Raw genomic sequence first — 19,104 nt, forward strand, 5'->3', positions numbered from 1 at the left:
TAGCCCATCACCAATCCTCAATTCACTCTGCTACTCATTGCTCCATCCATTACTCCAATTCGTTCATTCTAAAGTCCATCCATCCTTCCACCCTTCACCATTTCTTCCTTCTTTGTTTCGAAGTTTCCTTCCTTCTTTCACTCTTCCTTTCCCTTTCTATTCTTGTCTTTCTTTCTGCCCATCTCACTTTTTCCTCCTGTGTAGATAGCTTTTTGTGGGGGTGGCTCTGTGTGTATAAATGCAATAGGTCATGCATATGCAAGCGATTAAGCTATTGGCATTGTAAATGACAATGCTATTTATTTATGATAAAAAAAGTCATAAGCAATGCCAATAGCTCTACCTTTAATAATGCCGAGACCATTGCATTGTAAATGCTTGTTCTGTTTATGTCTGAAATGAGCTCAAATGTGTGTTTGTGGGTTTTTTATGTTTTCAGTCTATTAAGCAAAATTTTGTAAGCATATTCTTGGGTCTGTTGCTAAATAAAATTGTCCTTTTTAAAAAAAGATAAAAAGTGGCGCAAACATTTTGTCATATTATAAGTTAGGCTTCTGTGCTTCGGCTTATAAATGAACGCGTCTAAAATGATAGGTAAGGGATGCAGCTCGCTTTCATATGTGGGATTATCAAAAATTATTGGGTTTATTAAAAATAATTAATACATTTTGAAAAATAATTATTAAAAATAAGTGCTACAAAATTCGTTTTTTTACTATTCATGAAGCTTAATGCTCATACTATGACATCCTAGCATTAAAATTTAATTTAAGTTGTGCTATATCGCATAATGAGAACATAAGCATATGGAATTTCACTTAGCGCAGGCGTACAAAACTCATTTTTCTAAAGATTTACATGGGATATGTCTGATTAAAAATCTCTTGTAAAGAACATTCTGAGGATGATTAATATGTATCACAAGTATAGGATATTTATTTTTAAGTGCCCCAAACATCAAAGTCGAATTTGGGTAAAATAGACCATTTAAAACAGCATTCTTGCCATTTATGATAGTTTTAAAGTGCTTTAGGCTTCAGTAAATGCATACATTTAGGTATAATACAAATTTGCAGGTTGTCCCCATTTGGGTTTACTTTTAAATGGCCCAGTGAGATCCAATTAAGGTTGCTGAAATGAGTACCATTGCAACAAGCATTTGTTCTAAAAACTGGTATGTGTGTTATTAGGTTCTGTGAATCATTCACAGTAAATGTAGTAGGCCTTCTGTCTTTGTCAGCTTCACAGTGAGCAGAAGCTGGGGGCTAGGAAAGCTGCAGAGGCTCAAGTTGCGCTAAGATGCTATCTTAAGTTTTCCTGTAAACAATGGAGGAGGCTGTCATGTTGACATTTGTGACCTTTTAAATTCGAGCCTTGTCTCTGTGGAATGCAGAATGACCTTGCTAAACAGGCCTCTGAAAGGTGGGATTTCTGGTTTCTCCTTAAAAACATCAATAAAATTAAAGAACTTAATTCCAAAGGGACAATATAAAAAAGGTTTCTTTGAAAGTCCCAACATCATGACATTTGTATTTCTGCTCTAAGAAATAATGTCTGCTAGTTGCTTTATTTGACCGAAAATGATTGAAATTTTGAAGACTACATGCCTAAGTAAGAACGAATTGTGGGGCAAAGATAACATGGAGTGTCAGTGAAAGAATTTTACTTTTGGAAAGTTAAAATGGATTAATGTTGCAAGCTGACTGACAAGATGGTAACAGTTAAGTAATAGAGATTTATTTTTGTGTCTGTTAATGTGTATCATGTTTTGTCTTCTGATTACAAGTTATGTAGGATATTTGTTTGTTAATATAAATGTCTCTCTTTTGTGTGTTGTGTATGTTTTTTGGCTTCTGCCCACAGATCATTCATGGATTGTTCTGGGTGATTTTAAGGCTGACAAGACACGCGAGTTTGGTTGGTTAAAAAGGGATGTGTTTTTGCGTACCTCCTTTGGAAAAGAATGTTCAGGTGGTTTTCATGTTTGTATATTTGGTTCTATGATGGATTGTTCTTGATGGTCTCGTATGTCTAAAGTGCCACAGTAGGTTGTATTGCCAGCCGATCACGACTGACTAGTGATCAGCTGTCAAAAGGAGGGTAAGGAAAGTAAAAGTAAGTGTGAGGAAAGTAAGAGAAAGTGTGTAAAAGAAAGTGTAATTTTGATGTTAAACCTGACAAATTAAGAAGGCCTGAACAGTGGGTTTTGGGCTGCAGGTTCACAGTGCATAAATTACAGGACTTGCTTGATATACAGCAAGTATATCTGATGGCTTGACATGTGCGTTCTGCACGTTTTTTTTGCATGTTTTTCTTGTTTTATGTTGCTGCTTCTGATACTATTACAAGTTTACCTGTGTTGTGAAGGGATATACATGACGATGTGTATCCTGCAAACAGTTGGGTAGATTTGCTTTGACACTAAATTTCACAGAAAGACAGACAACACTTCATCAGTGTATGTCAAATTTGACTTTAATGGTATTTGAAGTAAAATAAAAGAAATATACAGGATCAAAGTTTGTCACATCACATGCTGTTAGTCACGTACTGCCCACCCCCTTAAGGAACAGGCAGCCCTAAATGTATGTATCCTGATTGGATGTAAGGATAAATTATAGATTTGTGACTCTTGCACATGGTGACCTAATTTATATATTACATTAGTCAGTTTTGTTCTGCTTCCTAAGTAGTGTATGGCTTTGTACCATAAAGGAAACAAGGCTTCATTTTTACCTAGTCCCATTTCCCATTTCCAAATTCCTTTCACCAGTTGGTGTATTGCTCAGGTTCACGCTTCCAGACTGCAGTAATGTACCAGGGACCCCATATTATGTATAATTCCCTTTTGTATGACCAGTCTGGTTTTCAAAAAATGTCTTTAGGCCTACTCTGATGTTTTCCACTCTGACTGTTAGGGTAGTGATGGACTGATTAACTGACTCAATACTATAGTAAGATAAGTTTTCCACCTCAATAGGAGACACCTTACGTTTTTTTGAATATGACAAATTCAATGCCTATTCTAATTTGGCTTTTAGTTCCTTTTTTCTGCTGCTTTAATTTTTGATGGACCAGATGTATTTTAAATAATGGAAATACGAGGACTCTCTAGTTCTTGTCTTTTGTTTCCACATCTTGATCATTAGATTTTGTATTGCATAGTCCACCTGATGCACAATTATTAAAGGGAGGTATCTACATGTCCCTGATAATATGTATTATGTGATCTCTCTTTTGAGGTGTTCTAGATAAGGAATTTAGGAACACCTATATGTAATCATTGAGAAAGAAAATGTGTTTACCCCATTAGACGATGCCACTATGTGTGAAGACATCCATTTAGATAGAATTCTCGTGTAGTTATCTACCCTTAGATGGTAGAGGATATGCTCTCATATGGAAACCCAATTGAAAAGCCTAGAGGCACTGTTTTGCCTACTGCCTTTTAATTTGTATTGCATTTTGAAATTGACAGTGTATTCTAGACCAGAATTGTCCTATGGTGTATGGCCATTCCTTTGAAGATCGCAGGCCACCTGTTTTCAGTCCCCTTGTTATACAATGAACTGTTTTTGTACTGAACTGAAGGAAAATAACAACTATGTCTCATTTCCTACGTCACTAGGTTCTGCGGGATTAAGTCATAATAACCTGCGGAACTCTGATGTAAGTCTAATTCCCATCAGTGACAGCTACAGTCCCAGCACCCAGAAAGCAGTAAGGCTGGACAAGCAATCGCCAGCGCGCCATCAACGGTATCTCCAAAGCATCGAACTTGCTCCATCAGATGGCATTGGACATCACAGAACCAGAATTTTAGTGCAAAAGAGCGAAAGAGAAGGATTTATGTTGTTTTGAGGCTTCAGCTTTCCACCTGTCATGTACTGTTAACCTCTGACAGTGTGCAGTCCCTTGAGCCCCTTGGCCTACGTTTTTGGCCACACATCCCTTTTTCCTTTGCTCCAACGGAAGTGCAGTGCCCTGGAGGATTTGAGATTGGCAAAAGGCACTACATTATAGTGCCCATGAAAGAGCAGCCCGAGCATCCTCTGACACTGAATAGAGAGTGTTGGAACCTGAAAGTGTTGCTGAGAGTGACAGTCTGTTGCTCTTTCCCGATTAATAGTACTTGGGTCTGCATAAGATGATCTGTGCCCTTGATCAATGAAGAGCACACTATCTGTAGTACCTGCAGCACAGGAAATATTGGTGCACTGCATTGAGACATTGAGACTGTCGAATGAGCTGTGAGTGTTTGCCAGGAGGGCACTCCAACGGATACTGATAAGTACTATTTTTATGAAAGGCCTGAATGAAGAGGCCCATGCGGAAGAAAACAACAAAAGAAGATTTGATGGACAATAGAAGCCTGCCAGAGAGGCTTGGACGGACTCTGGGTATTTCCCGTGCGATTACATAAAATGGGTGTTAGGAGACTGATTGTTATTTTTTTGTGCTGGCATTGTTTTAAAGTAGTATTCTGTTTAGTAAAAGCAGAATAAAGTCCATTCTCTGTGGAACAGTATTCCCTTTTCACCTCAGAGCATTGATAAGGATCACCACTGTTTCACCTGAACATATAATAAGTTACTGAAATGCATAGGAGCCATAAAAATGTTACTAGATAATTCTAGGATTTGCTTTCTGCATAGAGTTGTGAAAATTATAATTTTCTTTCTAATGGTGGTCATTACTTTCTCCTGTTGTCTATATGTTCTTAATAACGTGTTTTCTAGTGTTTTTAAACATGACATTGTCTTTTATGGGTGGGATTGTTTTTTCTACCCAATTGACATCTGTATCCACCTCCCAACCTATGTCTCTTCCTACTATTACTCCTTTGCATTCTTTCCATACTTTACCTGAACATGAACTGGTTAGGAGGTCAGAGTTTATTAATAATTCCTTTGTACAGCTTCTGCATCAACACCAGTTAGTAGTGAACATCACTAATTGTTGGCTCCCTATCTCCTTCAGAGTATCTTTTAAACTCCTTTGCCTCACCTACAGTGCCCTCATGGCTGGCCCTGCCGATGCTCTTGGATCCCTGCTCACTCGGTATGTCCTGAGTAGATGTCTACGCTCTCTAGAGCTAAACCACCTGGTAGTCCCGCGCTCTAGGAAGGTTAGATGGGGGAGTAAGGCTTTCTCCATCTTGGCACCCCAACTATGGAACACACTTCCCCTTGAGATCAAATCACAGCCCTCATTGGATCTCTTTAGGAAAGCCCTTAAAACCTGGTGTTTCATTAAGGCCTATCAGTAAGCTCCTGTCACCTGGTGCTTTCAGCTAGACATTGAATTAGGCGCCTTGACGCCCATCGGGCTAAGTTGCGCATGTATAAATCCCACTTCATTCATTCATTCATTCATTGGGTGTGTGGTCTTATGCCACATACTACAGATAGAGGTATTCCCTATTTGGTCCTGCCATATGCGGCCTTTGTGCTACTACGTGTGTAAGGAGACCTGTCCCGAAAGAAGCTGCTAAGTAATAGGATTATGCTCCAGCAACATCTTGATGATCTGATGAATATAGACCTGGATTCAGATTGACGTGAGTTTAGATTATTGCCTATGTAAGGGCAAAGATGTCTTTTCATATTTCAGCTTCTGTGCCAAGTTCTTTTTTCTATTAGTAAGTATTCCCTGAGAATGAAGATTTCAGTTCTTCACAGCAGTTGGGAAACAGCCTTCACAAAGCATTGGGAACCACACCTTACTTTTACCATTTGAAAGCATGTGACTATCACGCATGTCTTTCCACACAGATGATAGTGTTAAGGTGAAACAAAGTGTACTTAATATGCCATTTGACCAGTAACATCTGTGTAGTCTCTAAATAGAACACACACTACAAAACTTTCAAAAACAGAGATAACAATGCATTTCTGAGTACCTCAATCAGTAGATTGAGGCAGAGAGAGTTAGAAAACTGGTAACAAAGGTAGAACGCAGGGATGCAAACAAACCCCCAAGTGTGAGATAAGGAGATGACAGGTGTACAAAAGAGGCATGAAGTGGAATCATGAATAGGCAGTCTTGATAATCAGCAACTCGGGCATTCAGAAACCACCAGTGTTGGACTCCTTAGAAAACATGTGGGCCCTTGCACTTATTTTTTTTAAATATATATAAATTAAGCACTGCATAAAGGGTATCAAGACCACCACAATTTATATCCGAGACAGAGTACAAGACGAACTGAATATTTTTGTAGTCATTAGATCCCTGTTTATCTATGTACACACACTTTATGGATGGGTTGGTGGATGCATAAGTTGGATGTGAATGAATGAGTGGTTAGACTAAACTCTGGGATGGGTTGGTGGATGGATGGATGGATGGATAGATGGATGGGTGAGTTGGGTGGTTAGATGATTTGGAAGGATGGATGAATGAATGAGTTGGTTGAATTGGTGACTCGGTGGATAGGAGGGTTGAATAGGTGGATGAATGAGTTGGGTCGATGTCTGGGGTGGGTGGATGGGTGAGATGAAGTGGGTAAATGAGTAACTTGTTTGGACGGATTGATGTAACGTGTTGCTATTATCTTTTAGTGATGTGTAATGATGTATCTTACGTCCAATGCTAATGGAACTTGACTGGTAGAATTTTCATGTCATTTTCGATGGTGACAAGCAGTCTAACATCTAATAAGCCATGCCTGAGAAACATTTGCTAACTTGCAAGAGTTTAAGAAGGATATCCACTAGCAAAGCTTGAAAACAAGGTGCCATGTAGACATCAGGACAGCCAGCCAGCACTAGGGCTGGTCCATGTTTAAGAGTGAATGCTGATCTGCTCTCACTGCGCTCATCCTGCCACTCTGATCTCCCCAGGATGGGATAAGGGCTGCGCTTCTAACGCTGGGTCAAGTTGCCCTTTGGAGATACACTGAAACAAATTATTGGCTGTAAGGAGTGCACTGAGGAGCTACGCATCAAAAACCTGACCCATGGGAGATACCAATGCTGCCAACAAGTACCCAATCCTGCCATACATGCTTACGACCGAACTGAGAACGCAAACTAGCCCTGTCAATTAAGTCGGACCGGCTGTGGGGAGGGGGAGTCCCAGCTCTCCCACTTGACCATACTGTGTGGGGTCGCAACTGAAAATATTATCCACGGTTGGTCATTACACACATTAGCCCCGCTCGAGCATATGTCTGTAGCACAGAAACATCTTTTTTTGCAGCGTGTAGTCTTAACCATGGGTAAAAGACGAGCTCCGTCCTCGACGCCCCTTGCCCACACTCTGATATTGTGCGGCGCAGCACATCGCAGCTATTAAGCATGCAGAGAGCCTAACATCATTATGCGTTATTGTGACTGACTGTGCCCCCTCCCGCTCCGCCGCCCGTCCTTTCTCTCTGCCTGTCTACGGAGCTGGCACGGCCCCCCTCTCTTACAAATGGCTGGCCTCGTGGGCCAGAAAGGCAGCGAGGAGAGCTGTTAAAATGCAGCCATAATTTCGCTATCCCTGCTCGTGTATTTTACTCCGTTTCCAAAGTCCCCGTATTCTAAATGGGTCTGTGTTGAACATAATTAACACCATCCTGAAGCGGCAGCCATTCATTCGAATTCAGTCTTTTTCCAAGCAAACATTTTAGGAGTTGTGTTTGCTTTTGGAAATATCATGTCGTTGTTTCTCCTTTTTTGTACTTTAATAGTTTTGCATTCACGTTTTCTAGATTTCCTATAAAATATGGACTTTAAACTTTCCCTTCTTCTTCTCATCAAGCTATACTTGCGTCTTCTGTAACCGAAAGGCGACACACATGACTATACCGCTTAAATAAAGAGTGCTTAGATGCGGCACGGTTTGTAGAGTGTGCTATTCAAGAAAAAAAACACTAATTCGCAACACATGAACGACCAAACAAAGCAAACGAAAACTAGAACAAAAAGTAAACTAAACACGGCACAAATTACAAGTGTCTGTGTGCTGCCTGTTGTTTGCACCACTCTCCCCATCCCTGTAGGTCCTCAGTCCGCTCATCTCCTCGCCCGAACATGAACCATGATCTTGTTGCCGGGTGAAATCTGAAACCGGACTGTTATTACATTTAGACACAAAACCACGTGGAACTCCACTATTAAAACCCTATAGCACCGAAGTATATATCCGACCGAAGTTAGGACGGAACTGCATACACCCCGGGCCCCGGCCTCTAATGACATTTATCTTCCTAAAAAACAAGTACAACTGAGATACTCACTAAAAGAAGAGACCACTAGTATTATGTACTGTCTGTCTACTGTAAGTAGTGATGATCACGACGAGGAGACTCGAGAAAACAAAGCACAGGCTGGTGATGAGCACACTCCACTCCACACACCACGAGGCGAGTCCCAGGGCCCCAGAACCGGATCCATTGTCAGCAGCGCCGCGCGCCGCGAATGGCCAATCACTGCATGACTACATGAAGTCAGACACAGTGATTGGCCATTGTGCAGTGCGGCTGAGCCACCCACGCGCGGCATCCAATAATGGATTGCCCTGCCCTGCTGCGCGGTGACCGGCCAATTCTGGCGCTGCATGCAGCGCCAGGATTGGCTTGTGGGGGCACACTAACTGCTCGCCCTGTCGCCCTTTTTAACGCCGGGGGCTGCCGCCCGGTTTAACCAGCACCCCCCTGGTCACTAGCTGTAATGGGGGAACTTTCATGCGCATGCTCGGGCTAGTTTCAGCCCCAAGCAGCATTTGCGCGGTAGGTCTGCCTGCAGTGTCTGACAAATGTACGTCACGTGGACTCGTCCTGCTGTCACTCAGACTAGCCCCGCCCGCCCCCCTGCGCAGCGCACTCCCGTTTCAGTCGGGTGCTACCCGGATTCCCGGCGGCGCTCGGATAATCCTGATAATTAATTAAAAAAATAAAGTGGCATTTATTTTACTTGCAGCCGCGGTTCTATGGGCTGTGGGGCTACGCCCCTACGCCCCAATGGACGCACCGCGGCTGTTGTGCATGTAAGTCTAGCTCCACAGTCGGTGGTCTGGATGCAGGGGAACCACATCAAGATAACCCACATACAACAGCCACGGCGATTGCCACCTTCATGCTTGGATGTTAACATTCACTTATCATCCTCCCAAGCAATGTAACGCACAGCCAGGGCCCCAGTGGACACCAAAGAGCAACAAGCATTGGAAATGCAATAGGTCTCGCATTAGGAAAGTTTGAGCTATTGGTATTGTAAATGACACTTTTTTTATTTATGTGTTGGTTTTGAAAGTAGCAAAATTAATAGCTTTGTCAGTTACAATGTCAATAGTTTTAACTTTTGCAAATGTGACACCTATAGCATTTGTAATGCAATGTGTGTTGTATTTACGTGACTTAGATGTATTGATATTACAAATAACAATGGCTTTTAATTTTGTAAATAATTAATACTTAAATAAAAGTTATTGTAATTTATAATGGCAATAGCTTAAACGTTTGTAAATGACTTTTGTGAAGATTATGTTCAGTGTATTTTATTGTGACGAAAATCCAAGAACATTGCATTTGCACCTACATACACACAGAGCCACACACATATAGATGTGGTGGTGGTGGATCTGGGGGATATGGTGGTAGTGGATGTGGTGGTGGATGTGGTGGTGGTGGTGGTGATGGTGGATGTGGTGGTGATGGTGGTGGATGTGGGTGTGGATGTGGTGGTGGATGTGGTGGTGGTGGTGTTGGAGGTGGTGGATGTGGTGGTGATGTGGTGGTGGTGGATGTGGTGGTTGTGGATGTGGTGAAAGTGGTGGTGGATGTGGTGGTGAATGTGGTGGTGGAAGTGATGGTGGTGGGAGTGGTGAATGTGGTGGTGGTGGATGCGGTGGTGGATGAGGTGGTGGATGAGGTGGTGCATGTGGTGGTGGATGTGGTGGATGCGGTGGTGGATGTGGTGGTGGTGGTGGATGTGGTGGTGGTGGATGCGGTGGAAGTGGTGGATGTGGTGGTGGATGTGGTGGTGGTGGATCCGGTGGTGGTGGATGTGGTGGTGGTGGATGCGGTGGTGGTGGAAGTGGTGGTGGATGTGGTGGTGGTGAATGTGGCGGTGGTGGATGTCGTGGTGGTGGATTTGGTGGATGTGGCGGTGGATGTGGCAGTGGATGTCATGGTGGATGTGGAGGTGATGGTGGATGTGGTGGTGGATGTGGTGGTGGATGTGGTGGTGGATGTGATGGTGGATGTGGTGGTGATGGTGGATGTGGTGGTGGATGTGGTGGTGGATGCGGTGGATGTGGTGGTGGTGGATGTGGTGGATACGGTGGTGGTGGTGGATGCGGTGGTGGTGGTAGTGGTGGATGGGGTGGTGGTTGTAGTGGATATGGTGGTGGATGTAGTGGTGGTGGGTGTGGTGGTGGTGGTGGATGCGGTGGTGGTGGATGTGGTGGCGGATGTGGTGGTGGATGTGGCGGTGGATGTCATGGTGGATGGGGTGGTGGTGGATGTGATGGTGGATGTGGTGGTGATGGTGGATGTGGTGGTGGATGCGGTGGTGGTGGATGCGGTGGATGTGGTGATGGTGGATGCGGTGGTGGTGGTGGATGCGGTGGTGGTGGTGGATGGGGTGGTGGTTGTGGTGGATGTGGTGGTGGATGTAGTGGTGGTGGGTGTGGTGGTGGTGGTGGATGCGGTGGTGGTGGATGCGGTGGTGGTGGATGTGGTGGATGTGGTGGTGGTGGATGTGGTGGATGTGGTGGTGGATGTGGCGGTGGATGTCATGGTGAATGTGGAGGTGATGGTGGATGTGATGGTGGATGTGGTGGTGGTGGTGGATGTGGTGGTGGATGCGGTGGTGGTGGATGCAGTGGATGTGGTGATGGTGGATGCGGTGGTGGTGGTGGATGCGGTGGTGGTGGTGGATGCGGTGGTGGTGGTGGATGGGGTGGTGGTGGATGGGGTGGTTGTGGTGGATGTGGTGGTGGATGTAGTGGTGGTGGGTGTGGTGGATGTGGTGGTGGTGGGTGTGGTGGATGTGGTGGATGTGGTGGTGGTGGGTGTGGTGGATGTGGTGGTGGATGTGGCAGTGGATGTGGCGGTGGATGTGCATGAGTGGTGTGCGGAGTCTGCAAATTGGGATGAGAACACATTGATGTCTGGTATCATTAGACGAAAAGCTGAACTCGAGGAGGAGGCTCCTGTCACAGACGGCGTGCGGCCACTCGGCTCAACCTTAAGCTCGCACGAGGAAAGCAAGTGGCCGTCTATTACTGTTTACTGTAACAAAAATAAGGTGCACTGCTTCCTTAATTATCTGTTTTACATCTGTGCAGGGAGCAAGAGGGCGGGGAAGAGTGGGAACAGCAAATGTATCTTTGCCGAAGTTAAATGCGCAATATTTTTCCTTTATGTCAATTTTGTTCCCATCCTGTTTCCCTTTGAGTAGATGTGCGGTTTTTCTGCATTCGGGCAGAGTGGTGAGCAGAGGCAGTTTAATAACCTCTGGGAAAGTGCTTCAGAAGACATTTGCAGTGCTGAGGTTACCCCAGCCACAACCTTGTCTCCTTGCCATGCTCCAGATATTGAACCTTCCTGTAACTACAATTACAGCAGGAACCACAACATGCCGATCTGAGGACTGTTCAGCAACACCCATTCAGAATTTACTTATATTTACACTAGAAAAATTTGTGTAAGTGCATTGTGAGCAAATACACAGACCGTGATCAATAACCAACCAAAACCCGAAGCCCCTTCTTTCTTTCAATACTTCAGCTCTGGTAAATGCAATCCCATGTAACATGTTGTAAACTGTGAACCCAAGGTTTCTATCTGATTCAGGAGATACGGGCAGATGATTAAACAAGAAAGACTTTACTTTGGAATGTGCTCGTATTTCATTGCTTTGGGTCAATACCAGATTTGAGCCTAGGTGAAATCAATAATTTTGAAAAAACATTTTCCTTAACTTAATAAAAGCTGTGTTAGCAAGAATTTCTCGCATTTCAGAAATGGACTTTATAAAACTTAACTTTGGGGGAGCGAACTAGGTATTATATTTGATGCCCACTGGACAATTAAAGATACATCACTATTCATTACACATCATTTTATATAGATTACTGTACTGTACACTGTTAGTTGCTGGTCAGTAGTAATGCCCGGAGTTGTGTTTAAAGTAAAAAAAAAAACTAGACACGGCCTACCGGCCGTGAAAGTGAAAGTACGGCCGGCCGGCCGTGTCTCGGGGAAAATACAGATTAACACCCAAACACAAGAATAAGCAATTTAAAAGCGAACAGTCAATATTTGCCAAGAGCATTGAACCATACCATTTTGAAAGATGTACTCTCCCTAGAAAAATTTAAGAGCATTCCATGGCTGACCTATTTAAACAAATCATTTACTGATTTAGGCCGACCAGAACTTTTCCAAAGCCCAGAAAAAATCAAGGCATCAGACATCGTCCACAAAAAAAAGGCATTTATGGAAAAGAAGGCAGCTCGTCGAGAGGATGTTGAATTATTGAAGCCCTCAGTTAGGGCACACAACCTCCTGGTTAGCGCTCCCTTACTTGCCCCTTATCTCAGTTTCGTTACACATCCCTATCATAGGTTTTTATTGACAAAGTTCAGGTTCAACCTGATACATTTTTACCTGGGTTCTTTTAAGCAATGGCAGAAGCCAGAGTTAGCCCCACCTTGCAGGTGTGATGACTTTTCGGTACAGGACACGATGCATTGCGTCATGTTCTGTAGCCAATATCACGAGCAGAGGAAAAAATATTTGCTCCCCATCTTGAGAGAAGCAGGTTTTACTCGGGTACGCCCGGCGCTGCTTTATTTACAGCTTGCGTCAAATCCACGTACAACATTTTGTATTGCAAATTTTTTAGTGGCCGCAGCAAGGGTGAAAGCTGCCGGTCAAATTTCGCCTTCTTAAATCATTGTACATAGTATTTTTTTAACGTGTATGAAGTGTGTCGTTTTTTAACATTCAACAACATATATGTATTTTATGCCACGTTTTACTGTTTATGTTTCTTTGTATGACTTGGAAAAAGTCGAATAAAGATATCTTGACTGACTGAGGTATTATATTTGATGCCCACTGGACAATTAAAGATACATCACTGTTCATTACACATCATTTTATATAGATTACTGTACTGTACACTGTTAGTTGCTGGTCAGTAGTAATGCCCGGAGTTGTGTTTAAAGTAAAAAAAAAAACTAGACACGGCCTACCGGCCGTGAAAGTGAAAGTACGGCCGGCCGGCCGTGTCTCGGGGAAAATACAGATTAACACCCAAACACAAGAATAAGCAATTTAAAAGCGAACAGTCAATATTTGCCAAGAGCTTTCCATTTCACTGCAAGAAGCGTGGCTGGAATTTGCGCTTTCGCTAAAGCGCTTTAGGCACGCTCAAGGGCGAGGGAGGCAAGGGAGAGAGGAGAAATACGAGGCGGCCATGAGACGTGTGAAGCAGGGGGCGGGGGGAGCGGATACCTTTGAAGTGAAGCTAAGCTTCACTTCAAAGGCTTGTTGGCACAGCGCACGCTGGGAGATGACTGTGGGTGGGAGGCTGGTGTCTGTGCACACGCTTTTTATGGCAATGCACATGCGCATTGAGCGAGCTTTTCACGGGCACTGCATGGAATCGCCCGATCTCGGTAAGCTCTGTTTAAGCCCCTTTATATCTTGCTCCGCTCAATCCGCATTGATAGGTCACGAGACCTAAAAAGGGTATTCTATGGGGTAAGACACAATCTTTTTTATTTAACCCTGTTCCACTCTATAATCTCATTCAGACCATGCTGATCACTTTTTTCTCTTTAAATCCAATGGGCCTCTTTAGACAGAAGCACACTCTCAATATTGTTTGGAGTACCCTTCACTCTTTCAAGTACCGTCAAGGTGAAATTATGTTTTTCCTTTGAGCAGTGCTGAACCAATTTAGTAGTGAGCTTACCTGCCCTTATGGTACTCGGATGTTCTTGTACCCTGACCTTAATTTTGTGTGATGTTAATCCAATATACTGCAAACCGCATTCACACAGCAATCGATATACCACTTTGGTGGTGTTGCAATTACTAAACTGGTTGAGAAACCACTCCTTGCCTGAGGCCAAGATCACAGTATTGCACTTTTTTGTTAACGAGCACACAGAACAGGAACCACAAGGGTAGTGCCCATTGGGAACAGTAGTGATGCTCTTATTGCCCTCAATTGGTTCGCGCTTATGGACAAGTCTGTCCTTGATATTGCTAGATCTCTTAAAGGCGAACCTAGGGGGAGGCATACAACTCCTTGTTTGATAGAAGGGACCATATCGTATAAGGGACAGAGGTTTTTTTTAATTGGACGTTGAGGCTTGTATCAATACCGAACGCAAGAAATTAGGCTGAGCTTAATTACAATGGCATATGGAAAAAAGTTCTGCATTTATTGACACATTAGGATTTCTTGCAGGGCTTTGCTTTGGTGCGGAACAAAGCGCTTTCACTGTGTTTTTAATTAGAAAGTCTAGAGCTAACGATCAAAGAACAATAACTTTTGGCATTTCGATGTCCCTTAGAGATGACACCATAATGTGAAGTCGGTTTACAAACGGTGGGGAGTTTATGGAAACGTTGTTTTTAAGAGGGTGAATATAATTACAAAAAGAAGGCGAAACCAGCCTAACGACGGTGGTTGACAGAATGCTGACGCTATGTGGAACGTACATCGGGTCACGGCCGTGACTGCTCCGCTTCACCGTGCCGTCTCACTGGGTTCAACAATAAGCTCTAAAATGGCCGCGGTTTGACGTATTCCTGAGTGTCTTTAACAGTAAGTGCAGCGGCACGAAGGAACGCAGTTCCCGGATATGAAGGCGTGGTCAGTGAACTCCATCAGCGAGACGTCGGAAGCGGAAGTGAGGTGGAATGGGATTTGTTGTTCTATTTATTCTGTCGAGCTCGTAAGAACAGATTCGGTGTGTGCTGTGGAGAGAAAGAGACAGAGAGATGCCGGTGAGTGGTTTTGGGATGGAGGGATCAGTGCTGTAAGTGGGGTGAAAAAACTGTAGGAGTGTCTCTAAAGGGGGCGTGGTCTGTATAATTATAGGCTTGACTTAAAACGTAAACTACATTACTGTAATTGCCATAGTGTGCCACCCAGAAGGTATTTTTAATCTTCTCTGCGCGTTTTGTTATTGCATTCAGATATGCAACACACGTACACCTAAATCGAGCCGGAACCCTCTGGGTTCTGCAGAAAGGCAAATGCCCATGTATTCCCACTGTCATTTGATTGCTTCTTATTCAATGGCTTTCCGTATTACAGTTTGCCAGTCTTGTCTTAGTCCCTCTCTTGGATCACAGTCTCCTTACTTACCATCTCTCTCTTTGCCTTGCTTTTAGAGCTTCCATTGCTGTCTTTTGTGGAACAACTTTTTGTTGTACTGATTAGCAGTTTTTTAACAGAATAAGGGGGGGTAAAAGTCGCATCATCCCCCCCCCCCCCCCCCCCCCCCCCCTTTGCCATGATGTTGAGCATCAGCAGTGCTGTGAAGCCTCGCCTAAAACCTTGGCAAATACAATAAGCCCAAAAGGCGAGATTTTTGGGATTTGCAAGTGCCTAAGTGCTTGTTTTGTTAAGACAAAGGAAGCTGACAATATTGACATAAAATAAGTCACACAGCCTTCCATTACGCTTCAAGTTGTGCTTTTTTTTCCCGACTTTTTATTTTATTTTATATATCTAGTGTAACATTGATTTAAAATGATGAATGTTTTTATGTGGTGGGTAGATGTGGTTAGCATCTAGAGTTGCAGACCTTGGAGCTGAGGCAGGTTTGATTCCCAGTCTCAGCTCAACATCCTGTGATTTAGGGCAAATCGCCAAATATCCCTGTGCCTAAAAATATGTAACAAGGGGTTGTGCTTTCCTAAAGTGCTCTAATATTGTCAGGCAAAGTTCGCAATATATACAATGGGCTCACGTTCGTCACTTGACCAAATTGTGTGATCCTAGGCAAATATTTAGAATTTCAGTGTCTTATTTTCTTTGAGCGACCAGTTTTCATGCACCTTGGAGGAACTTTTTTTAGTACGTAGGCTATACAAACATAGGGGCAGATTTATGTCGGACTTGCGCCACGTTTACGCCGCCATTGCGTTACGCAACGGCGCGGAAACGTGGCGCATCCCTGCGACCTATTTACAATGTGACGCATCTAGGCAGATGCGTCACGTTGTAAAGCCCTGCGCCACATGAAACCTGCGTAAGGTTTCATGTGGGCGTTCTGTCGCAGGGTGGGCGTTCCCTCGTAGGAAAGCCCCGTGAAACTGACGCAGTGAAATCTACAAGATTTCACGGAGTCAGTTTTACGACGCTGCTGGGTCAAATCCTTACACCTGCTTGAAGCAGGCGTAAGGAGTGACACACCATGTTATGTATGGGTGGCCTCTGTACATTGCAGGAGTTGCGTCGCACTTGCGACGCTACTCCAGCAATGCGCCGCCCGTACACCACAAGATGCGTCACGCATCTGCCCTTCCTTGCACCATGGTGCGCCGTATTATAAATGCAGCGCATCTGTGGTGCCGCAAGGAGGGAACTGCTGGCGCTTCCCTGCTGATTTGCAGAGATGCGCCAGAACTCATAAATCTGCCCCATAATTTGTATATGGCTTACATGGCAGTAATGTTACTTCGCTTATAACGACATTGTCTACATACAGTCCACGTGACAAACCTTTTCCTTGTTTCACTGATGTCAGTGTCGTCAAGGTAGTGGTGTTTTCTTGATCGTTTTTAACTTCATGTTTAGAAACAATTACTTAGAATAATTGCCCCTCAAAACATTAATGTTAAAGAAATAACCCTTTTTTCATTTTGAAAAGGCAATTTGTTCAACCCTAAACTTTAGACTACCACTTTGAGTGGAAAGGCAGTTGCTGTTTTTTTTTTTGGGGAGGGGGCTAAATCCTTCGGTGGGATGGTGGAGCCCTTGTGATTTATAAATAATCAGTTTTAGGGTGAGTGAAAGAGTCGGTCTCTGAGTGAATAAAATAGACTTGCATACCAGCCAACACATCCTTATTTAGACAGCATCACTCTCTTTTCAATTATAGTCACACTTTCAAAAAGCAAAATGCCACAATTTACTTCCTTAGGGTGTCTTTGCAGACCCGCATTACCCTCCCAAAAATAGTCAGTCCTTCCTTCACTATAATGTGTTCAACCGATTACAAATCAAATCATACCTGCATTCACGACACAACAGGTGAACTTTGAATTTGTATTTTATATAGGTTTACAAGTTTTATAGTTATAATTTCCCGCGGATTATCAACTATGGGGCGGACCTTGCTTGATATTACTTTGACGTGTTAGGTGTTTGACGGCAGGAGTTGCAACCCATTTACATTTAATGAGCTGTAAATAAAATGTAATGGTATTGGTTTGGTTGTCAATAGAAAAGTGGTAGCCTTTTCAGGATGGGTGTCAGCTGTTCGCTGAGTTCACACTGACACCTAGGTTGCCCGGGAGTTAACTCAACCTGTGTAATCGGTTAACTTGCTACTAAAAATGTCTACAAAAAGTTGTGGGTGTCAATTGTTATGTTGCAGTAATTGTGAAATATGCACTGGTAGTTTCACTGACTGCCTTTCAGGACCACGCGTGACGTATTACGAACATTGACCTTTAGAGAATACATCATCACTAGATTGTAAAATCGGGAAAATCGCAAAAGAAGGCACAATTAGAGTGATAAGAAAATTCTTTAGGGAATAAAGACATTTCTGTTATTGTATTTATAAGCCCTTGCAACTATAGCTTCAGACTAGTGTCCAAAAAGCTATGCTGGCAAAGTCAACAGAAATGCCTATTTACTTAAGAGGATCAGACATTCCACTTAACAGCCTCCCAGTTGGAATTTCACGTGCTGTAAATGATTTGCTAATCACCTCTTAGGGCGTTTTCGATTCCAACATTTTACGATTTCCCAGCTTCGAGGCAGAATGAAGCATTGCAGGATCAAGCTTCCTGTTTCTAGCGATTCAGCACTCACGTGAATTCAGTTTCGAATTGTTAGAAATCCCTCACAAAAAGCTGGTAACTGAACAAGGCATTTTTATTGACCATATGTTTGTTAAAGAAATGAGCAAACCTTTGCAATCTATATAACTCAAGTTGGATCAAATGTTAAGAACTTGTGCAGAATGATGTGCATCCAATTGGTTTTGCAATTGAGGCATGCTTTTGCTTATTTTAAGGCACAAGCTAGTCACTAAAAACATTGATGCTTTGTTTTGTGATTTACGTTTGGTAACAATTTACTGATTCAGTAAAGTGTGAATAGACATGTGGTGAGCGATGCTCTTGAGAGATAGTTGGACAAAAGATTGTGTGTGTTATCCTCGTTTTTACTAAAGGTATACTCCTTTTTTTTGTTTTTTTTTTGTTCTTGCAATTTTTATTTAAGTTTCAGTGGGTAGATACAACAGCTTAGAATAACAAAACAATGGAAACAACACTGCCATACACAATCCCCCGGACAATGCCCTGCAATACAGTGTTCACATAAACAAATGAACCAGGCCGAGTAGAGATTGACGCTTACAATCCAAGAGGGCTGCGTCCACGCTAACTAGCCACCTGAAACAGGGAGGGTTTATCCAATGCTAGACCTATCAGTCACATATGCCACATTAATATCCACCGATGATCCGGCCACCCCCGGAGGAACTAGCCACTATTGTGTGACCAGGTACAGCTGTTAGCGAGCAGAACAGCCTTATTAGCACTGTCAGCCTGGGTGTCCACCAGGAGTGAGTGTGCCTTTTCTGAAGAGAGTTATGCAGTGGATCCCAAATGTCAGTCTGTTCATAGGTGGAATCAAAAGATAATGTGTCCTGCTGCTGACAGTATGTTAAGTCCTACAACCATTCTGCCATCACAGGTGGATTGCCCCTCGCCCTGTGGCAAGCCGCCAGTCTCATTCCCAACAGTGGATCAATGGACATATACTGGCACTTCTCCTGTACTATATTTAACGTGCCACTCAGTCGAGCCAGTTTAGGCAAAGGTGATAGTACCAAATATTTTGAACCAATTAGTAGCTATAGGGGAGCATTTCAAAGCACAGTGGATAAAATATGCTTAAG

At 43.3% G+C, this 19,104-nt stretch overlaps 1 protein-coding gene across 1 annotated transcript in view; it reads left to right on the forward strand.

Annotated features, from left to right (window-relative positions):
- Positions 1–14,822: 14,822 nt before the first annotated feature.
- The window catches only part of ATOX1 (antioxidant 1 copper chaperone), a 100,269-nt gene continuing 95,987 nt past the window's right edge, over positions 14,823–19,104 (forward strand). Inside the window, exon 1 of the mRNA XM_086931271.1 lies at positions 14,823–14,962. Coding sequence (XP_086787397.1) covers positions 14,957–14,962 — 6 coding nt within the window. The 5' untranslated portion in view covers positions 14,823–14,956. The remainder of the gene's footprint in view (positions 14,963–19,104) is intronic.

The sequence above is a fragment of the Lissotriton vulgaris genome, chromosome 7 (assembly GCF_964263255.1).
Source record: "Lissotriton vulgaris chromosome 7, aLisVul1.2, whole genome shotgun sequence".
NCBI lineage: Eukaryota > Metazoa > Chordata > Amphibia > Caudata > Salamandridae > Lissotriton > Lissotriton vulgaris.